The sequence below is a fragment of the Natrix helvetica genome (genome assembly GCF_964273705.1).
Source record: "Natrix helvetica genome assembly, chromosome: Z".
In the NCBI taxonomy this organism is placed as follows: Eukaryota; Metazoa; Chordata; class Lepidosauria; order Squamata; family Natricidae; genus Natrix; species Natrix helvetica.
This window is the reverse complement of record NC_138554.1, coordinates 131,424,404-131,451,436: the sequence shown is the minus strand read 5'-3', so window position 1 is coordinate 131,451,436 and position 27,033 is coordinate 131,424,404. Positions and strand designations below refer to the sequence as shown.

At 39.1% G+C, this 27,033-nt stretch overlaps 1 protein-coding gene across 6 annotated transcripts in view; it reads left to right on the top strand.

Annotated features, from left to right (window-relative positions):
* The window catches only part of RBM33 (RNA binding motif protein 33), a 127,124-nt gene that overhangs the window by 18,764 nt on the left and 81,327 nt on the right, over nucleotides 1-27,033 (top strand). For 5 of the 6 annotated variants that reach the window (XM_081932659.1, XM_081932655.1, XM_081932657.1 and 2 more), the window contains exons 3-10: nucleotides 2,345-2,393; nucleotides 3,044-3,120; nucleotides 7,420-7,729; nucleotides 9,215-9,334; nucleotides 14,622-14,793; nucleotides 21,588-21,796; nucleotides 22,684-22,942; nucleotides 24,360-24,418. In XM_081932659.1, the coding sequence (XP_081788785.1) occupies nucleotides 2,345-2,393; nucleotides 3,044-3,120; nucleotides 7,420-7,729; nucleotides 9,215-9,334; nucleotides 14,622-14,793; nucleotides 21,588-21,796; nucleotides 22,684-22,942; nucleotides 24,360-24,418 (1,255 nt within the window). The remainder of the gene's footprint in view (nucleotides 1-2,344; nucleotides 2,394-3,043; nucleotides 3,121-7,419; nucleotides 7,730-9,214; nucleotides 9,335-14,621; nucleotides 14,794-21,587; nucleotides 21,797-22,683; nucleotides 22,943-24,359; nucleotides 24,419-27,033) is intronic. The other variant, XM_081932658.1, reaches the window with a different exon arrangement.

Sequence of the window (27,033 nt, the reverse complement as noted above, 5' to 3'; positions counted from 1 at the left end):
AAGCTGCCAGCATGGCAGTGGGAGATTGGACCATGTGATGGACTTGTGGGTGTGAGGGCAAGATCTTGAACTGTCAACTGGGTGGGGAAAACCAGGAAGCTTCCAGATTCATGTTTTCCCAGATGTGCCAACATGACTCTCTTAATAAATTGGACCTTTGAACAATACTTTGCCTTGGACTCTGATTTACTTTTGGATGCTGTTTGGAACCCTGACATCATGTTTAACTTGGGTTAATTACAGTTTTACTGGTTGAGCTTGTTGACCAGAAGTTTGGCAGTTCGAGACCCAAGCATTATATTTCTGTTGCTCCCCTCTGGGAGGAGGTTTCGAAGTATTTCTAGCAGGGCTTCCAGATTCTGTAACAGCTTTGTTCCCTATGCCATCCGTCTGGTAAACTCACAAGATTCGTTTCTCTCGCCATGTACATCCAAACTAGACTCTGTTGTTTCTTTGTGTCATATAATATATGTGGTATATGCATAATTATGTATGTATATATTTATCCTGTTATCCTGTTAACTAAAAATAAGCCCTCCCTGAAAATATTGCAACACAGGAGCAGCCATGAGGTGACCAAACTCGCTGCCTCCTGCACCTCAAAAATAATAAGACCTCCCTGCAAATAAGGCCAAACACTTATTTCGGGAGTCAAAAGACCTTCTCTTATTTTCGGGGAAACACAATATTTATTTATTTATTTATTTAAGTCATGTTTATTTGGTGTATATTGGAGATGGTAACCCTGTATGCAACAAAATTTCATTTTAATGTTTGCCGATTAGTGTACATTCAAAGCGACAAAGTTTTTCTAAGTCATGTGATGGGGTGAGCCTCTGTCCTTCCTCCAGCTTCTGCCAACCAAGCAGTTTGAAAGCATTTAAATGCAGACAGATAAATAGATATCACTTTGATGGGAATGTAACTGGGTTCCATATATAATTGGTATCTAGTCATGCTGGCTACATGACCATGCATCTTTGGACAATGCTGGCTTCCTTGGCTAGGAAGTGGAGATGAGCACTGACCCCTTAGAATCGGATATGACTGGACTGGTGAAACCTTTACCTTATACTTTTTAATCTGGCTGATGCTTGACTTATAATGAGCCATCAAGTCAGGATAGACTCTTAGTGACCATAAAAATATATTTTCTCCTTTACAGCCTGTCCCTAACTTGATCTTTCAGGTCTCCCAAGGGTGACCCCATTGCCAAGTAACTGTCTGCTTTCCTGCTTGCATCTTCTTCTCTTTCTACCTTTCCCAGCATTAGAACCTTATCCAAAGAACCAGATCTTTGCATAATGTGCCTGATGTAGGCCGATGTTTCCAATTACTTTTATGCAAAAAAGAAGTTTACAGTTTTCTGTTAAGGAAGTTTATGCTGTAGAAACTAGCTCATCTTATAAAAAATGAAAACAGGCCACCCATTTGAATTAAATTCTGTGAACTTAGTACACTTTAGTATCATTAATATTGGTGGGAGAAAAATGTTTCTTTACTTAAAAGAGCAATTTATTGTGCTTTTGAAACAGAAACTGCATTCCTTTGTAATTAACCAGAATTATAAGTTACATCTAGCAATTGTCTTAGTTCTCTACAAGTAGTTCTTGACCAATGACCATAACAGTGCCTGCTGATTATGACTGTTGTAAAGCGGGTTATCGCATGAAAATCCAATTTTACAACAGTAGCTAAATGAATGCAGCAATTTTAAAGTGATTGCTGTGGCCATTAAGCAAATTTGGTGGTGGTTAAGTGAACCATAGCTTTCCTGTGGGTACACTTTTGCCAATAACTGGATGTAAATGCCATTTTTTGACAAAACGCTATAGTGAAAGTCAGCTTGGGTGAACAGTTTTCTCTCGGCCTAACCCACAGGATTGTTATTGTAGGGAAAGTAGGATGAGGAAGACGTGTTGGATATGTTTGCTGCCCTTTGTTTTGTAAAAAAGGTGAGATATAAACCAACAAAACTCATAAAATGTGCTCACATGACTTCAGCACACTGCAAATAGCTATAAATGTGGCTCAGTTGTAAGCACCCACAATCCAATCACATGACTATGGGGAGGTTCAACCTTCAGTCTTCTGAATCCTAAGTAGCTCCCAGGTAGGTTCAATGGTCACTAACTGGTTGTAAGTTGAGGACTACCAGGAATTGACTTTAGTATAGAAATGAGACTTTTTCACTTTTTAAAAAATGAGGGTCACCCTCCTTTTAGTCTGCCTTATTCCTGAGATCCACAGGTATATTTTGGGTAAAGTAGAATGACATTGACTTAAATAATACAATTTTTCCACTGTTTTGAAGTACTGACTGTATCTCTTTTCTTTTTCCTAGTGAATTGGATGATGACTTACTAGGAGAAGATTTGTTGACTGGCAAAAAGGTAAAAATCAGCCTGTTTAAAGTATATGCTTAAGGTAGTCATTCGTTTAAAAAGTAATTTGACTACTTTACTTAAACCCACATCAGTGCAGCTCCTAATGGCTTAGAATAGGGGTGTCAAACTGGATTTTTTTGAGGGCCAGATTAGCATTGTAGAGCTGGCGGGGGGTGGGGCGGATGCCTCCTACAGCATCCAAAATGGGGCGTGGAGGGGGGGGCGCTCTGCCCCATTTTCAGCCTGAACGGCCTCCAGCACTTTACCAGACAAAATGGGGTACAGGGGTACCACACATACACACACACATGCCTCATTATCACCCTCCATGGCCTCCAGCAGCACTCCTGGCCAAAATGGGCCGAGTGGGCGATTGCACACAGCCCATTTTGGCTGGCAGAGGCACCGCGGACCGGTCCTTTGATATTTCCAGGCTGGCCCCACGGGCTGGATTTAAGCACCCGGCCTGCGGGCCTTGTGTTTGACTCCCCTGGATTAGAATCATCTCTCTCTAGCTGTTCCAATAAAGAAATCCAAATGCTGTGCTGGAAGCTTGCCTCTTTTATTTTATATCAATTCATTTTTTATTACCTTTTGTATTTATTTATGTCTTAAATCCAGCTCAAAAAGATGGTTTCTTTCCCCACCAATTTTAGACTCAGTCTGATATGTCAGATGAAGAACTGAATGATGATCTCCTGCAAAGTGATAACGAAGAGGATCAGCATTACAGGTTTGTGTTTTGTTTGAGCCAAGTATTGTAGCTTGCTTTCTATATCAGCACATTCAGATTATTTGTTTGTATTTCTGCCCTAGAATAGCACATAAAATGTGCTGTTGAGTGTAAGACGTATTATCCTTCGAGGCACCAAAGATGATACATGCACATCATTTTATCTGTGCAAGTATATGAATTCAACTCATTTTCAGCTGGATATTAAAGCAGAAAATAATGGTAGTATAGGACCGGATTTCCCAGATGCATTCTTTTCAGAATTGTGGTAACCTCCTCCAAAAATTTAATTGCTTCTAGATATTCATTAGAAATAGCTATTCTAATGTGAATTTCTAATTACATAACTTTTCTTTGATGTATATACCATTAAGAATGTAATTATTACTAAATGTAACTGATAAAAAAATATAATTCTGTTAAATGCCTCCAAGAAGAAAGAGGATGCCTGGTTTGCTACATGTAGGCATAATCTTAGCTGCAAAATTGAATTAAGAACTGCTGTTTTATTCATTTGCATTAAGAGTACACTTGTGCAATGATCCCAGAGGTGCTTTTTAAAAAAGCAACTGGACTTTCTTCGTTTTTCCTTGAAGATGTTTTGCTTCTCATTCAAGAAGCTTCTTCAGTTCGAACTGTGATGAGAAACTGAACATCTTCAAGGAAATGGAATAGTCCAGTTGCCTTTTGGGAAAAAAAACACCTGTGGGACAACATGACCTAGATGACTGAGAATCTCCATAGACATTTGTGAAATTATTCGGGTTTTGAATTGCTTAGGTACATTGTTGGTACATTTTATTTTTTCACACTCCTATTTGTTTTAAATATATAGTACATCTTTCCCCATCTACTTGTTGATGGAGGGAAATAAAATCATTCAACCAATGAGCCTCTGCAGGACTGAATATGTACACTCATACAGAAAAACAATATAGATCAATGTGATTGTTCATATTAGAAGAATAAGAAGCCTTATTAGAAGTATTGCCTGATATATTAAAGAATTATTCTCACTTCTTTCTCATTTGCATAATGATTCAACCATGATGTTTCACAGAAAATTTTGAGTTACAACCATCTTTAATTAATTCTGCCTTTGCTAAAAGTTTCTTGGCAAAGCAGAAGTACTAGCTAAAATATAGCAAACACCATATAATATCTAGATCATATTTCTATTTCAGCTCTCACACATAACGACAGAGTAATTCTGACTCTGAACTTTTTATTCAGGACTCAGCTTGACCAGAAATGGCTCACATATAATAATTATTGAGCTTAGGTCTTTAGACCCAGGACAGAGCTGCATCTTTCAAAGCATCACTGCCTTCTAGTTTGTTCATTTCCATGACTTTTGCATGCTGTGGATTTTGTGATTGACAACTTGGATCGGCATTGGGAAGATCCAAGTTTAGTTCCATTTTCAGCCGTGGCAGCTCACTTAGTGACTTTGAACCAATCATTCTCTCATCCCACCTACTTTACAGCACGGCTGTGGGGAAAAAAAATTGAAAGGAGGAGAGTCCATATGTCCCTTTGAATTCCCAAAAAGCGAACAGGATATAAACAGATAAATCATTGTGGGAGAGAGAGTGAAAAGAATCTTGCATATAATTATTACTTTATGTACTACAAGTTGGTATATTTTAATGAACAAAAACGGTTCTTTTTTAATTTACTGAATTGATAGGGTTTTATGGAAATTTTCATCAGAACACCTGTGATTCCTTCTCAGAATTTAGATAGGAGCTATTGACACAGTACAAATTGAACATTTGCTCCTCTTGATGCTTGTAAGAATTAATTCCAAATTCTAGCATGTTGAAGTATATTCAAGCACACCCTTTTAAAAATATTTCATCATAGTAACCTAAAATTCAAAAACATCGGTGCCCAGTAGTATTAATGTAGCTAGTATAGTAGCTAACTAATGTTGCACTAAGTCAGGGGTCAGCAATCTTAAACACTCAAATAGCCACAAAGGTCCAAATCGGAAGCCCCCCCCCCTTCAATTCTGGAGCCGACCAGAAGTCTGGTTCCCCTCATCATAGAGTCCCCTCCTAGCGGAGTGGTTCTCAACCTTCCCAATGCTGCGACCCTTTAATACAGTTCCTCACATTGGGGTGACCCCCAACCATAAAATTGGTTTCTAAAACCATCGAAAATATATGCTTTCCGATGATCTTAGGCGACCCCTGTGAAAGGATCATTCGACCCCCAAAGGGGTCCTGGCCCACAGGTTGAGAACCACTGTCCTAGCACGTCATCCTTTTTCCTCTGCCTGTCCTAACCAAAATCCCTATCAAATTGTGGAGCTGACCAGCAACAGGAAGCTGCAGTTGAGGGATGAAAGAGCCACTTGTGGTTCCAGAGCTGCAAGTTGCTGTCCCCTGCGCTAAGTGGGGAAAAAATGCTGATCTCCTGTGTATATTTGTTAACCTGGGATGCAAAACGGAATGCAACTTGCTCAGTAATCCCATGCTTTTTGCCAGGCTATTTGTTATGACATATAGTTCCGTGATGGCAAACCTATGGCATGCGTGACAGAGGTGGCACACAGAGTCCTCTCTGCTGGCACACGCACTGTCAGATCAGATCTCCGTGGCGTTTCTTTCATGAGCTTCTGTTTCCTTACAAATAACGAAACTGAAGCTCATGAAAGACAAAGATCTTACCTCTCCCACTGGCCAGCTGGTCTTTGGGTCTCTGCTGCACATATCTGCATGTCTGCACATGCACACATCAGCATGCGTGTGTGCACACACCTTTCGGTTTGGGCATGCATGTGTGCACAATTTGGGGACTTGATGTTTAAAAGGTTCACCATCACTGATACAGTTGGTTCGTGTGTGTGTGTGTGTGTGTGTGTGTTGTATTTGTGCTGATAAATAAATAAAGGGAGACTAGTATAGATCTATTTCAAGCTATTTAGCTCTCATCAGCTAGCCATACCCTTACTGGGATTAGAACTTGGGCTGTATTACATATTAGGCAGATGTATTAGCCACTAAGCCACAGGCCCTCCTTCTACATCTGCCTAATATGTAATACAGCCCAGGTTCTAATCCCAGTAAGGGTATAGCTAGCTGATGAGAGCTAAATAGCTTGAAATAGATCTATATTAGTCTCCCTTTATTTATTTATCAGCACAAATACAACACAAACATAGCAAAGGCAACATTAAAAATAAAAATATGGTTTTCTGCCTGGATGGTCTTCTGTAATGAGCCGAAGGACAGAAAGGGGGAGTAGTGAGCTCCCTCCCATATTTGGGCATACCAGGGGTTGTAACACAAATACATATTTACATACATACATACATACATACATACATACATACTTGTTTCAGTAAGTGGAATGATTGGTTGTGTGGTTGTATCATGATTGGTAGATTGGTGCTGATTGGTGCTGGCTGTGTGTCCATTGTTGTTTTGTGTTGTAATGACCTGGGTAGTGGGTGGGGCTTGTTTGTTTACCAGGGCTGGTTTCCAGATGTCTGGTAGGTGAGAAGTATCGTCACGTTTATTCATGTTGTGGGGGTGTTTCTCTATTTCGATAGCTTCCATAATTATTCTCTTGTTGAAGTGTTCTGTTTGGATATTAACCTGGTTCCTTCAAAATTAATTTCATGTCCTGTAGTGTTAAGGTGCTGGAAAAGGGAGGAAGTTTTTTCTTTTTTTTCTTACTGCGTTCTTGTGTTCCGCGATGCGTGCATTTATTCTCCTGTTCGTTTGTCCTATGTATGTTGCAGGGCAGATTTTGCATGGTATTTCGTAGACTCCTTGGTTTTCTAGCTGGATTTTGTCTTTGGGGTTTCTTAAGATGTTGGCTATTTTTTGGTCAGTGTTGAAGGCTGTCTTGATGTTGTGTTTGTAGAGAATTTTGCTGATTTTATCTGTGGTGCCTTTAAAGCCAATCTATCAATCATGATACAACCACACAACCAATCATTCCACTTACTGAAACAAAGCCAGCACTCCGACCATGCTTTAAGCCCCAAACCCAGCCTGTAGATGGCGAGTGAGACCTCGCTGAAACGTTGCCAAGACAATCTCAATCTTACATGGGAAAAGACCCGAAGACAACAAGACTAGCATGCATATGTATGTATGTATGTATGTATGTATGTATGTATGTATGTGTATGTATGTATGTTATGAGTTAATGGTATGAAATCAGGTTGATGCATCCATTAATTTTTACTTACTGGGAGATATTGTTGCATTCTATGCAAAAATACATGCACAGTAATAATGTACTGATTTAAATTAAAACCACTTTTTTTTTGGTGTATTTTAGTTCTCAAGATGTCACTGTGAGTCTTAATGCTGCACCTACCGTGGTGACAACCTTTGAGATCACTGAGAATGCTAATGATGCATCTATTGAACAAGACTTAGAGTATGAACAAGGGGAAGATGAAATTGGTTATGACAAAGCAGATGTTCCTGAAGAGTATGCCGAGGAGTATCCCGAAGAACAGTATGAAGGCCAAGAGGCTGAGTTGACAGAAGACCAAATAGAATATGGGGAAGATCAGGGTGAAGAAGAGAGTTATAATGATGAAGTGCTGGATCTTGAAATCAATGAACCTCTAGATGAATTTCCGGTGAGTTTTTTTTTCCCCTTCCCATTTTAGTTTTTGAGATAACATTGCTGCACATGCTTAGGTTTTTAGTCTGATTTGAAATCTGTTTACTTCCCTTGGGACCAAAGCAAAATTAGACCTATTATCACTGTCTGCCAGTTTCTTTATCTGGGCTGTGACAAAGTTTGTGTTGACAGCTTGTTTGGCTGCAGGTAATGCTCTTTTGTCATTCTGGAAGGCAGTTGAGAATCATGACCTTGAAGATTGTGTCCTTAAGGAAGAAAACAGCTTTGTGTGGTGGAGACGCAGTGCCAATTGTTAGAAGTACTTAATGCAAAAGCTTTTATCCAGGCTTTAGACAAGATCTGATAAAGTCCTTCGAAGGTGAAAAGATTATTGACCTGCTAAAGACATCTTTAAGGTGCTAATATTCCAAAGTGATTGATGTTCTGCTCACTCATTTCCACCCTCCCTTTTTTTTTGTAATTGAGAACTGTCTAAACCTGAATAAAGAGATTTGAGGTTGCTTTAGAACATGTCACATATATAATTTGTTTCAGTTTCAATGTTTTCTGTGTACATTGCTCTGAAATGAGAATAGATTTATTGTCATTTATTATAAGTATTTCTTAATTTGAAAAAAAACCCTAGCAAATGTAAAGGGATTTATCGATCCTTTAACTTTGCTTTAAAGCCTAAATCACATAATAAAATGCTTATTCTTAGATGCATAAGACATAAATAACTAATGGGAAAGTACATTTCATGGAAAATAAAGGTATTGTATTACTCTCAAATTAGTTGAGTATTTAATTAAAATCTGAAATCCTGCATTTTAAAGGAATTAATGTGAACTATCACATCGTTGTGCCATGTAAGCTGCCTGGGAGCAATTAATTTTCATTTTATGTAGTAAGGTATATATGCTTTAAGTAAGTAGATGTAATTTTTCTTAGCTCACATGTTTTAAAAACTGTAATAATTATAGTAATAATGATCTTATGTTTTAAATTTTAAGAGGGTTCACCTTCTAAATTATTGATACAAAAAGTAAATAACTACTGCATATGGACATTATTTTAAATGTGGTGTTGGTTTAATGGAGACCTATAAGAAAGTAGTGTTGTATTTCACCCTTCATAACCTTTTTATAATCATGTAGATTCCAACTTCTCATCCTTTAAGTTTTAGTTGCAGCAAGGTATAAAGGTGATCATGGTTAGTATTAATTATAATTTCTCTTAAGCAGCATTCACCATTTAAATACTAATTCACTGATAAACTAATTTGCATAAATCAGTTTTATATTTAAGATAGATTTAAGATGCTGGAGATAGAAAACGTACAGAAGTATAGAAATTTGTGACTTTTCTCCAGTCTGTTAATCAGAGCAAACAAGTTGGGAGGATTGCATTTATACTAGACCCTTCTGAATAAATAAGCAGTGATATATTTAGAAAATAAAATTAGTTTAAATGAAAGGCCTTCCTTATGCATTTCTTTCAGGATGAAGATTATGTACAATCTTATAGTGGAGAACAAGTAATTGAACAACAAGACTATGTAGCTGAAGAAGAGTTAGAAGAGGTTGCTGATTCCCAGTCACCTCCAAATGAGTCAGAAGAGGTACTGCAGAAAAGCTGGAACATTAAAAAAAGCATATTTCAGATAGGATTTTAATTTGGTATTAATCTTTGGCATTGCTTTTCTCAATATTCCTATTGCGAAAGTAGATATAAAAAGAAAATATGACCCTACGCTAACTTTTAGGAGACTTTATATACTAGGACGATCAACATTCCTGAATGCTCATTTTCAGGGAAAAACAAGATACAGAGGCAAGCGGTATACATGTTTCTTGTGTCACAGCTGCTTCTCCTCCATTTGTTTCTCATTTTTGGCAGCCCTTACAAATAGTGATGGCGTGATAGACCCACTCCAGTAATCAGTCAATATTTCCTTTTCTTTTCATATCTGAATTTCTTTAACCCCATCTGTAGCATTGCTTTTGGGACAAGAAAGAAATGCACAGTACTTTCTCTCTTCTTTAGTCTTTGTGACCAGGAACTCAAAACTGCTTAGCATTATACCAGAACTAACTGTTCTGCATTGAAGTATCTTCTGTTTGATATCAAATCCTTGATCATTTTTCACTTTGTTCTTTGTGGGAACCAAGTCACCCTTTTCTAGCATTCCTTCTATGTAGTTGGAACAGTTTCATTCATCTGCTCACAATGTTGTCATGTATTATCTTTATTCCGTAGACATCATGGCCTATTTGTCAGCAAGTAGATGTAAGAAAAAAAAACCCACCACCAATAACTCCAAATAACAACAGCTCAGTTGTGCTCGAATGACATTTTAGTAAGCCAGTCTTCTACAGAGTTTTCTCTCGAGACCCCTCATTCCCTGTTCAATTTGATTTCCTTCTCCGTTGCATCAAAGGAAAAGCAGTCTTAGAAGCCAGTGATGAAACCTGAATCTTGGCCAGATATTTAATATGTGCTGTATACCGTATGCTCCATTCCAAAAGAATTCTGATCCTTGACATTTCAAAACTGGCAGATGAGCAGATGCTTTGCTAGAAGATAAGAGACAAGAAATTTAGAGTGACTTAAGGCAGCCGTCCTTGAGAATACCAGTTATTACCTGAGCAATAAGTTTATTTTTCTGTGATGCATTTATTTTATTTTCCTCTTCTACAAGAGGCTAGCTGCCACTCTTAGCTTTCACTGGCTGTATTTGAGGGAAGGGATTATATTTGGATTTAAGGTTTTCCTCATCCTCAGTTTCTTTTGATGCCAGGAGTGGGAGCCTTAACTGAATTGTTTGACAGGCAGTCATCTCCCCCCCCCCCCCCAATCACCTTAAAATAAGGGCTCACCATCCAGGTTAGTGTATTCCTTAGAGTCCTAGTTGGTTTACTTGGTATTTAAATTCTGTGATTTTCTTATTTTAAGGATGTTGACGCACTTCCTGCAACAGAAAACACAGTGCTCTGTAGATTAAATGTAGAATTATAGGGCTTGAAAAAAATAACTTACAGGGACATAACTAATACATAGTACTGATGCTTTTTTAAAAAAAAATTCAATCATTCCTAACATTAATTTCAGTAATTAAAGAATATAACTCATCGATGGCGAACCTTTTTTGGCTCGCGTGCCATAAGTGGGGGGAACGCAGGGGGGTCGTGTGCAGGCGTGCCGCACCCATAATGCAATGTCGACACCCCCTAGTGCACATGCGCGCACTACAGGCACGATCCCCCCCATTTTTGCATGCTTTTTTTTGCCCTCCCCAGGCTCCAGAGGCTTTATAAGAGCATGGGGAGGACTAAAACAGCCTCCCCCGCCTCCCCGGAAGCCCTCCGGAGACTTCAGGGACCTTCAGGAGGCTTCCCTGAAGCCTTCAGAGCGCCCAAAACGACCCTCCGAGCAGTTTGCTCGGAGGGTCGTTTTAAGCATTCCGAAGGCTTCAGGGACCTTCAAGAGGCTTCCCTGAAGCCTCCGGAGCAGTCAAAACGACCCTCCGAGCAAACAGGAAGTCAGCGAAATTCCGGTTCGCCCCTAGGGCTGGGTTTTTGCGCTCCGGAGGTTTCAGGGAAGCTTATGAAGCCTCCAGAGGGCCTCTGTGGGGGCGGGGGAGGCTCTTTTCGCCCTCCCCAGGCTCCTATAAAGCCTCTGGAGCCTGGGGAGAGCGAAAAATGGCTTTAAAAAAGTGTGAACTCAGCTGGCCAGCTGACAGGGCAGCACCTCGCGTGCCCTGACAAATGGCTCCGTGTGTCACCTGTGGCATGCGTGCCATAGGTTCGCCATCACTGATATAGCTTGTACAGTGGGGCAAAAAAGTATTTAGTCAGCCACCAATTGTGCAAGTTCTCCCACTTAAAAAGATGAGAGAGGCCTGTAATTGGCATCATAGGTAGACCTCAACTATGAGAGACAAAATGTTTTTAAAAAACCAATCAATCACTGGCTGATTTGGAAAGAATTTATTTGCAAATTATGGTGGAAAATAAGTATTTGGTCACCTACAAAAAAGCAAGATTTCTGGCTCTCACAGACCTGTACCTTCTTCTTTGAGAGCCTCCTCTGTCCTGCACTCATTACCTGTATCAATGGCACCTGTTTGAACTTGTTATCAGTATAAAAGACACCTGTCCACAACCTCAAACAGTCACACTCCAAACTCCAGTATGGTGAAGACTAAAGAGCTGTCAAAGGACACCAGAAACAAAATTGTAGACTTGCACCAGGCTTGGAAGACTGAATCTGCAATAGGCAAGCAGCTTGGTGTGAACAAATCAACTGTGGGAGCAATAATTAGAAAATGGAAGACATACAAGACCACTGATAATCTCCCTCGATCTGGGACTCCACGCAAGATCTCACCCCATGGGGTCAAAATGATCACAAGAACGGTGAGCAAAAATCCCAGGACCACACGGGGGGACCTAGTGAATGACCTGCAGAGAGCTGGGACCAACGTAACAAAGGCTACCATCAGTAACACACTACGCCGCCAGGGACTCAGATCCTGCAGTGCCAGACGTGTCCCCTTGCTTAAGCCAGTACATGTCCAGGCCTGTCTGAAGTTTGCTAGAGAGCATTTGGATGATCCAGAAGAGGATTGGGAGAATGTCATATGGTCAGATGAAACCAAAATAGAACTGTTTAGTAGAAACACAACTCGTCGTGTTTGGAGGAGAGAGAATGCTGAGTTGCATCCAAAGAACACCATGCCTACTGTGAAGCATGGGGGTGGCAACATCATACTTTGGGGCTGTTTCTCTGCAAAGGGACCAGGACGACTGATCCGTGTACAGGACAGAATGAATGGGGCCATGTATCATGAGATTTTGAGTGCAAACCTCCTTCCATCAGCAAGAGCATTGAAGATGAAATGTGGCTGGGTCTTTCAACATGACAATGATCCCAAACATACTGCCCGGGCAACGAAGGAGTGGCTTTGTAAGAAGCATTTCAAGGTCCTGGAGTGGCCTAGCCAGTCTTCAGATCTCAACCCCATAGAAAACCTTTGGAGGGAGTTGAAAGTCCATGTTGCCCAGCGACAGCCCCAAAACATCACTGCTCTAGAGGAGATCTGCGTGGAGGAATGGGCCAACATACCAGCAACAGTGTGTGCCAACCTTGTGAAGACTTACAGGAAATGTTTGACCTCTGTCATTGCCAACAAAGGATATATAACAAAGTATTGAGATGAACTTTTGATATTGACCAAATACTTATTTTCCACCATAATTTGCAAATAAATTCTTTCCAAATCAGCCAATGTGATTGTTTGGGGTTTTTTTTTTACATTTTGTCTCTCATAGTTGAGGTCTACCTATGATGCCAATTACAGGCCTCTCTCATCTTTTTAAGTGGGAGAACTTGCACAATTGGTGGCTGACTAAATACTTTTTTGCCCCACTGTAAGTATTAAAACACTAGCTTATACCATGCAAACTGTAAAGGAGTATTTTATGGCTTCCACTACACAGGAATTTTGCCAAAGTCGTCCAGTTGAAAATTATATGATTGTCTTCCATTCAAATGTTATTTCTATTACACTTCGAAGAATTTTACTAACTCATTTTCCCTTTTGTCATGCTTTATGGGAGATTATTCAGTTACAGGAAGTGAGTAGCGAGAAAGATTTCCAAACTTCTGTTGAGAATTGTGCCTGTGATCCTAAATACCACCATTAACTGTAATGGTGCATGGGAAAAGTCTTGGGAGGTGGGAGAAGGGAAGAGACGCTGCCTCAGGAAGGGTTAGATGGGGTTGCATCATCAGCCTGCAACTGCACAACGGACAGGGAAACACACACTCCTGATTTTTCAGACTATAAAAGAGTTGGTGGGACATTTGTATTTTCAGACTCTGCCTTACAATAAAGTAGTATTAATTCACACCTGGTCGTGTTTCCTGCCTGGTGAGCCTCGGAAGGCTGACATTCCTTAAATGTTTTCTACTTAATTCGATGAACATTGCTAACACGGCAAAGAAGTAACCATGCTCATGCACCATTCTTTTTTTATACCTTTTAGCCTGGCAAAATTCTTAAACGGTGTAGACTTCCCCGAAGTTATTTTTAAATATTGCAACCTTATATTCATCCTTCTGAACTCATAGTAAGAAATGAAGCATTCTCCTTACCTTGACACGAAACACTGATTTTTAGTGTAGACTTCTGTGGCTGTGATTAAAGTGATATATTTTGAAAACTTACAGACAAGATCTGTAAGTGAAGAAGTGAAGAAGCTCCTTTGGTGAGAAGTGAAACGTCTTCAAGGAAAAACAAAGTCCAGATGCCTTTTGGAAAAAAGACCTTTGGGACAACCGTGATCTGGATGAGTGAGATCTCCATGGACAAGATACAAAGATTGTAGTCTTGCCTGCTCCACAATTGCTCCCCAAATAAATCCACTGTTCTGGATGTTTGCCTTCTATAAATGTCATTTCTATAAGGGTATTTCAGAGTGTTAGCTCTTATGAGTAAAAAATATTGATTTCCAAATTGCAATCTTGGCGCCATTTTTCTCTCTCCTTGGCTGTCCTAAAATTACACCATTTTGTAAAGTGGTTTAGCCATAATTACTATCAACCGAGTTTAAACATGGGTTAATTTTTTTGCATTCTTTTAAAATCACTTTTTCATATTCCGCATAGGGAAATCAGTTAAATTTCACTTAAGGCTATAATATGGAAAGTATGTTTATTATTGGGGTTTATTATTGCATGGTGAAATTAACATTCAAGGGTCTTGACTTAAGAGTTGCTTAGATATCATGTATGGACAGCTGATACGATGTTATATGTGATACACACTTGATTTAAAGTTTTCTTGATTTCAAACCTTGTATATACGTAAGATCAGCATTTGACGTTTTCCTCATCTGTTACAGGTGATTATTGAAAATCTGGAGTTTCAACAAGAACCCAAAGAAGAATCAGATGAAGAGGAGGAAGATAATGAAGAGTCTGGTCGGTCACGGTTCAAAACTGAACGGAAAGAAGGAACAATTATTAGGCTATCAGATATAACAAGGGAGCGAAGAAACATTCCAGAAACTTTGGGTAAGACTTTAGAGGAATGGTTAGAAAACTAGATTCTTAATTAGTTACAGCAGATTAGCACATTACATGCAAAATTGAGGAATAATACAAAAATTAAAAATATAAATAATTGTGGTGATGGTGTGAGTTATAAGCAGTGAGGCTGAAAAGGAAATAAAATATATAAAGTAAAATAAAAATGATAACGTGCAGTTCAAGAGCACTTTTATAATGTTAATCTGTATACAGAGAGTCCTCCTCGGCTTATGTATATTTGTTCAGTGACCATTAAAGTGCTTAAGTTATGGCAGAGTTGAGAAAATGGAAGTACAGTTGGTGTTCAGCTGTTCCACCTTTAACACCATCATTGTGATCATGTACCTGTGGTACAGGTGGCTAGTTTGCATTTATGATGTTGCAGGGAGGCCATGATCATGTAAACAGCGACCTTCTCTGCCGGTTTTCCACAAGCAAAATGAGAAAGTCAGATGGGAATGTCACAAGTTGTTCTGTCTCTCCTGCTTCTTCTACCCACCTGTAGCACCATGTGGCTGATGTTGGCCATTCCCTGATTCACACACTGTCTGCACCAGCCCTCCTTCCTTGTGTATGACCATCCCCATGCTGCTCACCTGGAATCCTCACTGCTTCCCACTTAACAAGCTGTAACAACAACAACAACAACAACAGCCAGGACTGCTAGTATTGTCCTTGCTAAGCAGTGTGGCCAGGTGCTCTATGACCGCAACAAGTAATGACTGCAATATTGGTCCCAGTTGCCATTGTAACTCCAGGACTGGCATTGGCATTGGCATCCTTTAGTCTCAAAAGACTATGGTGTCGTGCTCTGGAAAGAGGTGAAGCTGGAGTGTCCTCTCCAGAGCACGAGGCCTGGGTAGTTTAATATGAAGGATAGATTGTTACCCAAGCAGCAGATCCCCCTATCCATGTCACTGAAATAGTCAAATGGAACGGCACAGCGGATACAATTGGTTCCAGCTGCTCGCAGGAGTTACCAGAACATGGTTGTACACAGTCATGAACTGCTTCTGGGATTCCAGCTCTGGATTTTGCCTCAAGGTTGACTCCTGAAGCCTTTCCCAGTAGTGGATATAGCCACAAGGCAGTGGAGGTTTGTAATCAGAGTTTCCCTTCTCCTAGACCTAGAAGATGGTTCTGCCGCTTTATCTGCCATTAGGGCGTAAAGCCCTTCCGCCTTCAAAACCGTTTACTGTCTTCTCCTGTAACCCTGGAAAGGGGCCCTTATGAAGCCCAGTAACTCCAGGATGGAAAGTTGTTAAATATCTTGTGGCAGTGTTGTATGTGTAATATAATATAATCTGGTAAATTTAGGTAGGTCTTGTCCTTCCTAATATGAGAACAAACATGTTAAGGTGTCACACAATGTCTGCTCAGCTTCAGGTCAAATCAGCTTTTCTGAAAGGACTGGCTAATTGAAGATGCTACTCTTGAAAGGAATCTCAGATTGATGTCATAGCAAGGTGGAATCGGGCAGGTTTAGTAATGAATTATTTAGAGTCTCAGTGTGACATCTTGTGAATCTACACACAAACATGACTTCTTTTGAAGTGTCCTGGGCTACAAGTTCAATATGAAGATATGTTGTAATTTTTAAACAGAACACGCTGCTGTAAAACTATTGCAGGAGTACATTTTTCCTCTCATATTAGAGACATGGCCACATCCATTGATTGGCCTGATACCTCGTACAAAAGTAATATTTCACATTTTGTAAGTTGCAAGCATTTTGAAGAAATTCTGCTGTTTTACGGATTGACACAGTAATTCTGTGAATTATATGAAATGATGACATGGCGTAGTATGTCATGCGTTGTGGCTCATCTAAGGTTGTCTTTACCTTTTTTTAAAGAACTGCTAAGGACCAGAAGATTTTTACTGTATCCTGTAACTTTCTTTTTCACTTGACTATATGTGCTTCTCATCTTTAGCTTAATTCAGAAATAATAAAATAATATATAGTAGTAAATGATAAAAATAATTTGAAAATAATGTATGTGATACATTTCACACAGGTATTTAACATGTGAGGGCTAAGTGAAGCTACCAGTTTGAATGTCTACGGAGATTCTCAAGAGGCTTTCTGCTATTTCTTTTGAAGATGTTTTGCTTCTCATCCAAGAAGTGAAACATTTTCAAAGTGGGGAAACCCCCCCCCCCCCGAAAGTCCATTTGCCTCTTGAAAAACCACCTTTGGGCCTACCAGTTTGAATCATCTTTCATATTCATTCAATCTGAGGTACCCATTGCTGGGGATTATTGAGCTGTACCACATCAGATGCTACATGTCAAATAACAAAAGTAGTTGTGCATTGCTCAGTGAGGGCAGATATTTAAAAATGGTTTTTCGCTATCCAAATCATAAATTCTCCAACCTGCTACCCCCTACATCAGTATCTGCACTTTTCATTTCCCCCAGATTTTATGTGGCTGGAATTTGCTGGGAGTTGTAATTTACAGGTAATCCTTGATTTGTAGCTATTTCCAGAATTTCCATGACTAAGCAGGGCGCTTAAGTCAGGGGTGTCCAAACTTGGAACTTTAAGACTTGTGGACTTCAACTCCCAGAATTCCCCAGCATGGCTGGCTGGGGAATTCTGGGAGTTGAAGTCCACAAGTCTTAAAATTCCCAAGTTTGGACACCCCTGGCTTAAGTGAATTGTGCCCATTTCACAATCTTTTTGCTAAGGTTGTTAACTGGATCAACTGCAGTTGTTAAGCTAATCTGCCTTTCCTCGTTGATTCCGCTTGTTGGAAGCTGATTGGAAATGGCAATCACATGATTCCCCCCGCCCCCCCCCCCTGCCCCCGATGCTGCAACCATCTTAAATACCTGCCAGTTGTCAAGCATCCACATTTGGGTCACATGTGTATGCTGTGATGGTCATAAGGGTGAGGACCAGTTAGAAGCCACTTTTTTTCAGTGCTGTTGAAACTTTGAATGATTGCTAAATGAATGGCTGTAAGCTGAGGACTACATACATATATGTCTCTGAGGGGCCTCATAGGCAATTCTAAGTCCATTTAGGGTGGTGGGAGAATCTGGAGCGGAAGTGAGGGGAGGAGTGGAAAGCTTGGCTAGCTAGCTGGTGGGGAGGAAGAGCCTGAAGGAGATCCTCCCTAAAACTTTTCAGTGTTTTTCCAGTAGTTCTGTAGTGAGCGTGTGAGTCTGGGGAGATTCAAGGAACCAGAAATGAAACAAGGAGCAAAGCAGAGTGGTATGTTTATCGCTATTCGCCTACAGGCAAACCCATTGGGTTAAGCCTGGAAAGATTGTTTATAATCGGGTGCTTTGATAATGGAACATTTGGAGAGTATAGATTTAGCTAAGGGGGAAAAAAAATCAGCTGGATGATTTTAAGAAACCATAGGAGCAAAATGTATTGTGTTTAGTTTTTATTTTTATCCATTTTTTTTAAATTTTCAACGACTGAAAAGTATAAGATTAGCAAGCTGTCTTTATGGAACTATCTTTAAAAACTGTTCAGAAATACTGATGATTTATTTGATAGCTTGTTTCCTTGCTTTCATAAATAACGGTATCAAAACGCTGTAGCAATAAAAAATATCTCATTAGCAGTTTGCAAATATGCAAGTTTTGCAGTTTCTATTCAAATTTTTTCCCTTCCTGTAAAAAGCCATTGTCAGCTGGAGCAGTTAAGCGATCTGCAATAATTGTTGTCTATTAGTGAAAAATGTAGTAAAAGTGGCGTAATAAATATTACTTTCTTTCAGGACTGATTGCTCTTAATAAGAATTATGGGTATAGAAATGGAATCCCATTGAGTGGTTACAATTTTTACTTTAACGTGTAGACATAAATTGAGAAAACACTTAAATAGAAATTAATATTTTAGTTGAAATTCCAAACGTAATTTCCTTTCTGTCACTTTTTGGTGACCTTTCATGACAGGTTGTCTCTATTGGAGGAAAGCATCCTTACTTGCTGATTAAAGATGGCATTTGAAACCATTTTATTACCAAGGGTAGCCAAATTAATTTTGACACTTGGAAGGACTAGAGGAATAATTGCTGATTCACTGCATTAGCGGTGTATGAAAGAATTCCGCAATAAAGATTGGATGTGTGTTGGTAAAAATATGTTAAACATTTTTTTTCTTATGAATGCAACAGAACCATATCTTAAATGCTGCTCTTTTTAAATTAAAAGGAAAATCCTTTGAATTACAAGCATTTTAAAGCAGGTTAAGTGCGAACATGAAATAGGTTCTTCAGGGACAACATTTCAAAGAATCACATACAAAGAAGAACAGAGTTGGAAGGGACCTTGGAGGTCTTCTAGTTCAACTCCCTGCTCGAAGCAGGAAACCCTATAACAGTGATGGCAAAACTTTTCAGCACTGAGTGTCCAAACCGGACCAATTGTGCATGTGCGTGCAAGTGTGTGTGCCGGAGCATCAGAAACCTGAAGACCAGATGGCCAATGTGTGTGCGCATGCCAGCTTGCTGATCTCCAGGTTTCTGGCACACACATGCGCCGGCCAGCTGGTCTTTGCATATGCCGGAGCCCTGGAAACCCAAGGACCAGCTGGCTGGCACAAACATGGCTGTATTTTGGCTGTTTTGGGGACCATTTTCAGGCCCCAAAAATGGCCTGAAAAGGGGCCTGTATTTTTGGCTGTTTCTTTGGCCATTTTCAGGCTGTTTTCCGGCGCTCCAGCACCCGCGAAAACTAGCTGGTGACAGCACATGTGCCCACAGAGAGGGCTCTGCGTGCCACCTCTGGTACATGTGCCATAGGTTCGCCACCATGGCCCTCTTTCAAACAAATGGTTATCCAATCTCTTCTTTAAAATCTCCAATGTTGGAGTATAGGAACCACAGTTTCTGGAAGCAAATCATTTTCTTGTGTTTTATACAATACTTTTGAAATGAGTCCCATGTTACAAGATACAGGTAGTTCTCCTTCCCCCTGCAGCCATGTAATTGTGCTTTGGACTCTCAGCAACTGGCCTTGCATGTAAGAGCAGTTTTCAGCATCCCACAGCCACACTATCAATATTTCTGATGTTTTGGAAACTGATATTTGCTTCCAATTTTGGCAAAGAAAAAAATATCACTTAACAGCTGGCACGACATATCTCTGCAATTTGGGCTCTGTTATGATCATAAGTCAAGGACTACCTGATGTTTAGGATTTATGTTCTGAAATTGAGGGTCAGAAAAGGTCTCTGTGTATATATAAGAGAACACACATGGTTTTTGAATGCAATTTAAAAAAAAAAACAGATATCAGGGCGGAGCTGTTTTATAGACACCTCTTTTCAAGGTATGAGTTTGCTGAAGGTAGTCAAAAATTGGAATAAATATTTGTGTATAAAGGTGAAAAGACAAATTACTTGCCCTGAATCCAAACTCATCTTCCTTCCCTTATCACCCCTCCCCCATTTTTAAATCTAAATGAGACCTAATTGTACTATTGTTAAAGCTGTAATTATTTTGATGGCATCCATTATGTGGGCGTAACATTCCCTAAGGAGGATTCTTCTCCCTCCTTTTACTCTGGTTTGTTATTCTTCAGTGCCATCCTATTTTGAACGTTGATCTGTAAGGCAGAATTGTACAAACTACTGGTAAATGGGTTGGAGTTGTTGTTCCCATTACCTGGAGAATAAAGTTCTGTTTTAACAGTGGAAGTAACTTCTGTGACCCTTTTCAGTTCACCTTCCCAGGCCTGATACTCTGCTCTAAATATGTGCTGAGTAAAGATGGCCAGCAGCAACAAGATGAACTTGTAAACTCAATTATTTACTCTCCTTAAAATTGGACATCCTTCTCCATGGGTTTTAGCCTGACTTAGCTATTTTTCAGAACATTTTGTGCCTTCGTTTTCAAGATTGTAGTCGAGGGATAGAGTGGACTACATGGTTCTGAGTGAGCCAGTGAAGAAAGATTTAGAAGCAATGCTCCAATTTCCAGATTTCATCTTACAAATATAATAAGCATCTTTCCTTTCTCCATAACAAGAAGACTTCCAAGTAAAAAGCACAGCATAATTACTTCATAGTTGCCCATTAGTTAAAGGCATGCTATATATCTTTGTGAGAAGGGAGAAAGGAAGAAATAAGGTGTGTTTAGAGTGGAATATTGCTCAGAGTTTGCTTTAATAGGCTACCATCAATATATTCTGGAATATTTTTGAATCTGCTGCTTTTATGAAGACTTACTTGATTATGTTGGGAACATTAGTGAAAGAGTGCCTTTTTTCAAAGCGCTTTCATAGAAGGATATCGATATGACTAGGAAGCATGTCCTAAAGATATAAAGGCACCAAATATGTCTTACTATAAATATGTCATCTTATTTTACATTTTGCTTGTTGTTGTTGTAATACAGTACCCTGTATTTATGTAATATAGGGTATTGTATTACATGTATATATGTATATTTATTAACTACTGAAATTTTGCAAGTTACTGTAGGAGAAAGAAAGGTTGAAACAAAACTATTTAAAGTAAATTAATGACAACTATAATAAACAAAACCAAAGTAAACTTATTTTAAAATATCAGTTATGAAACTATTCTTGAGAGAATAAAGAATTTTAGCTTGAGTGTAAATATGTATTTCCATCTGCAAATTAAAAGGATACGATCAGATTAATTCTTTAATTGTTAATTGTCTTGATGTATGTGCCATGCTAATTGAATATGTTTGCCTGCATGCAGTCGTTGTTATTGTAATGAGACTGTTATCAGCTCAAAGATCTTAATTCTTCTGGCAAACAGTAAATTATATTTTCTTTCATCGGATAGAACTTTCTGCAGAAGCCAAAGCAGCATTACTTGAATTTGAAGAACGGGAAAGACAGCTAAAACAAGGGCGGTATGGGTCCCGAAGAGGAGGAAGGCGAGGAGGGTTATTGATGTGTCATGGGCTGGGAGATCTAAGAAGAGACATCAATGAAAGAGGAAGAATGAAGGATCACCGGCCTGGTTTACTGCCAACCCAGACAGCTATGATGGTACCCTAAATACAATAATGATGGTTGGGTGGGTGGAGGAATTCAAATGGTGGAAGGCCTGCTTAAATTTAACTGCTTAAATGGGAATGCTTAATTCAGAGCCTCAGGAGAATTGGTATTTACAATCTGAAGTTTTGTTTTATTTTGTTTATTTATGTATTTACTTTTATTACTAATAATGAGTAACTCATGGCGGCAAGCATGCATAATATTTCTTCCTTCCTCCTATTTTTTCCCCCCACAAAAGCAACCCTATGAGGTCGGTAGGGCTGAGAGAATGTGACTAGCCCAAAATCATCCAGCCAGCTTTCAGGCTTAAGGTGGGACTAGAATTCATAGTCTTCTGGTTTCTAGACTGGTGCCTTAACCACTACACCAACTGGCTCTCTGGTTTTAGGATTTGTGAAGTTCCCATTCTTGATACTTCCTATAGTTCTGCAAAGCATGTGCAGCCCCAGAGACTTCTCTTGATCATGTCTCTATGGGTATGCTTGACATGGTATATATTTTGATATAAGTAAGGGGAAAGTTTTTCATGTCATAAGGGGAAAATTTTTCATGTCCTAATTCCATCATGACAACAAAGGAATCTTGTTGATAAACCTGTGTTTAGAATGCTGAATTGTAGTAGCTTCGTGTGTGTGAGAAAATACTGCTAAGTTGTACCCTGGAATGAACTTACGTTCATTCCATCCATAGCCAAAGAATTAGGATGTCTCCACTTTCATCTGTCCATTCTCCAAGAAAAACTGAAGTTTCTAGGCAACCTATGAAAATGGAAGCATTATCAGTAGCCACAAATCTGCTTAACCCCATAAAAAAAAAAACCTCTCTTGTATTTTTTCTGGAGTAGTAATGGAAATGTTATTTTCTGTTTTTAATTTCAGACACATTCAAACAGGATATTTCATCATCCCATTCGGAATCTTTTCCAGCAGCAGCAACAATCACAGCAACAGCTACAGGGTCTGCTCCCTCTCCCCACTCCGCTTCGCACACCGCCCCCTCCCCCTCCAGGAATTCATATGCCATCCCAAGTAGACAACCCAAGATTACTGATGACTTCTTCTTCAGTGGCATCCCAACAGCCAAAAAACATACACATAAACCCACACTTCAAAGGAGCTGTAGTAACACCTGTTCAAGGTAGGAATCTTTTCGAAGAAAGTCTAGGTAGACCACAGCCATTACTGCAAAATGTAATGGAAAACGCCTATTGCTTAGAAGTAAAGCACATACTTGCGTATAAATGTTTCTCATTTTTTAGCATCTCTTTAGAGATACCACTGAGAAAGAGATAGAAGCCAAGAGAGCTGCTGTGTTGATCATCATCAGCCATGCTAACCAATGTAGATCAACGGTCTTCCTTGGCATAAGTTGGGTTTTGGTGTTATCATTATTTTTATAGCACTAGGTATTTCTGTGCAGAATTCCTTAGTTTCATCTCCTGAAATTAGATGATGGGAAACTGGAACTGTAGAAAAAAATAATAAATGAAACAAATGAAAGATAAATGTATATACATTTAAACCAGGATTTGTATTTTTTTCTTCTGATATTATAAGACAACTTGTTCCAAAGGTGCCTTTTTTTTTTTTTTTTTTTTTTGCAGAAGGCAACTAGACATTGTCTGGTGTTTTTTTTAAAAACATTTTGCTTTTCATCCAAGAAGCTTCTTCAGTTGTTCTTGGATGAGAAACAAAGTGTTTTCAAAGAAAAAAAACGAAGAAAGTCCAGCTGTCTTTTGGAAAAAGCAACCTTGAACAACTTTAACTTGGATGATTGAGAATCTCCAGTTGTTTTCCTTGTTGATTAATAAAATAAACCACATATTTTCTTTGCAAAGAGTTCACATTGACATGCTGAACACCAAACAAAACTAGCAGAATAGGTGAAAGTTTAAGGGAGGAATTGTTTTTGAAACAAGAAAAAATGTGTAATCTTTAGGGTATGATTCATAAATTATAATCAAATAAAACATTAAGTAGCACCAATTTAAGGTCTCTTAAGGACTCTTGCAGGATAATTTTGGTGCAGAAAAATCAATGTGCTTTTGTAACTTAAGTGAGCAACAGTAAAAGCAATGTATGTGTGTATGTATGTATGTATGTATGTATGTATGTATGTATGTATGTATGTACACACACACACACACACACAGTATATGTGTGTGGGAGGGTGGTGGTCTTTATTTCCTAGTAAGCATATGTAGTACTATGATGCATAATTGAATTAATGTGAATTAACCCATGGAATTGGTATAATATTTGGAATTTTGGAAAATCATGACATGCCTCTGATGCTGTGCTGTCAAGATTTTGTCCCTCACTCAGTAATGTGTGAAACAAAACAAATATTTCAAATTGCCTGTGCCTTGTTTAATTTTGTAGCCTATGCCATCAGCATCCTAATTGCCCTGTTGCATGGTGTTAACACATTTTGTCTGCATGCAGCTGTTGGGGAGAATGGGGCGGCAGCTGCCTGCAAATGTGGCTGTATATGAAAATGGCCCGAAGTCTTGGCTAAAACAAATTGATTTAAAAGGTGTGCTCCTTGTTTTTAGTGCCCTTGCTGCCAGTCCCAACCCAGCCAAGACCTGCTTTAGGACCCCAGAGATTTCCTGTGAGTAGCAGCTGTTCCTTCTTCTCTGATATGGATAAGCATACATTTGTAAAGAAATATTAATATGACAAATAAAAGTGGTGCCAGTGAAATATAATTTTAAGGATTTGCAAATATTGACAGTGATCTGTGAGCTAGAAAATTGTTTGTTAAAAGCTTAAAGGTCAATGAATTTTTCAGGCCTGAATTAATTTTGTTTTAATTGTAAAAACATCCAGTGGGGAGTTTAAAAAAAAACCCCACACACTGGCTGGGTTTAAAATAATAATAAGGACTCTATCCATCCATTAGAGTCCTTCCAGAATAAATAGAACTGGTTTTCTTTAATAAAAAAGGCATGAAACATTGTGTATTTCTAATGCAAATGTAAATAATTTTATTATTTTTCTTTCGTTGTATCTTTAATGCCAGAAACTGATTTACTACTGGTGTCTGTCACCTCCTTATCTTTTTTTTGTCCCAAACACAGTAACCAGGTGTTTCCTCTATCAAAGCTACTACACTTGGTTGATTTGCCTCTCAGTATCACTGAATATATTCCCACTTCTTTTCCCTTTCATATTTTTGCAGTATGTAAATTTTCCAGATTTCTCCCCCCCCCCTTTCTAAATCCTTGTGGTATTATAAGCAAAAAGTCTGCTGTATTTTATTGCTTTTTTTTACTGTATACTATTTTTAAAATTTCAAAAATAATTAAACTAGTGTGATGAGGTGATTTCTGTTTTAAATGCCTGCAAATCATCTCCTTGATAATTCGTTATTTTGCAGGAGTAACTCGGAACTACGAAGAATTCTGGTCTGGGAATGCTCAGTGTAGTAGTATAGATTGTTTAATTGCTCTTTGTAGGTTCTTTATCACAGAAGGATGGTAAATTGTGCTCTCCGTGATTTTCTTAGCACCTGTGATCTGGGAAATAACTTGTTACAAGAAACAAAGTCCTCTTTTCCAGTTCATACATAGTACTAAATGAAACTCAGATGGAGCCTGATAATATTGTTGTTCATGTACTGCGAAAAGCACAAGAAATTGGAACATCTATTAGTTATCTTATAAATTGTGAATTTTTGATAGAATTAATCTCATTTTGGACCCATAATTATTACATACCGGTCTTCATTTTTCATAGAGAATGTGCATATTTGAGACACAGGTCCTGAAAAAGCCTTTTAAAAGTGTGTTTATCATGACTAGAGGCATTTGACACTGCTTTTAATTAATCATCCTGAGGACAAGGTATGACCAAACCCAAATTTTTTAGGTCCTGCTTTGTTTTCTAGGCATGCCTGCAGTGAATATCGATGGTGAGTTTGACTAATATTGTAGGTTTCATAATATTCAGAAAATGTAAGTTTTAAAGGCACATTGCTATCAGGGTATTTATGTAGAACGGTATTGGTGAAACTTTTTGGCACCGAGTGCCGAAACTGGAGTGTGCATAAGGGAGCACCGGAAACTTGGCATGCACGCAAGGGAGCACCAAAAACTAGAAGAGCAGTTCCCTGGCACAAATGCGTGAGCTAGGAAGCTGAGCTTCTGCTTTCTGGCATGCGCATGTGCACTGGTCACCTGTTCTTCTGGTTTCTGGTGCACATGCACATGCGAAGACCAGCTGGCCAGTGCGCATCCTCCCATATGCGCCGGCTAACTGGTCTTCATGCACACGGGAACGCTGGAAACTGGAATAGCAGCTCCTCGGTGCACATGCACGTGCTGGGGAGCTGAACTTCTGCTTTCCAGCGTGCGCATGCGCACCGTTCACTTGGTCTTCCAGTTTCTGGCAATGGGTGACGACTGGCGTGCCCGGGGAGAATGCTTGGTGTGACACTTCCAGCACACGCGTCATAGGTTCGCCATCACGGGAATAGAAGAATGAATTGAATCTTTCAATGGCCAGTTTATAAACCAATACAACTTGTACAAAATGAACATTATTACAGTGAGACTTAACAAACATGAGGATTTGGCCATATTCTCATTAATATTTAATAGATATTCTCATTAATATTAATGAATAATATTCAGTATCGCCACTGATGCTTCAAACAGTACTAGTCTATGAAAAACCAGCTTGATGTTCTCGCTCTGCACTATTCATATAAATTGGCTACATGGGAATAAATAGAGTCACCACTAAATCTAAACTTGAAGGAAAAGGCTACTCTTCATCCTTTTCAACTCAGTCAAGGGTGAATATTGGGTAACAGGTAGATTTTGATACTTGAAAGTGAATCACAGAAAGTGCTTTTCCTCTCAAACTTTTGTTTGATAGCTCAATTTGTTAACCTAATTTTGGAAAGGATAAATCACCGTTCCTTGAAGCCATCGATAATGTGATTTTTATTTTACAGTGCTCCATGTATAAATGGAAAGAAAACTAGAAGGGCCAAACAAGTCAGAGATTCTCTGGGTCATTTTCAGACACCTGGTGGAGGGAGCGCTTCATTCTTTCTGTCATTCATTCGACAGGCCACTGCAGTCTGAATTACCATATTTTTTGGATTATAAGACGCACCTGACTATACGCACCCAAATTTAGAAGAAGAAAACAAAACAAGAGCTTTTGCCTCTGCGCGCCTCATTTTCGTCCCTTTTCCAGCCTTTTTTCTACCCATTT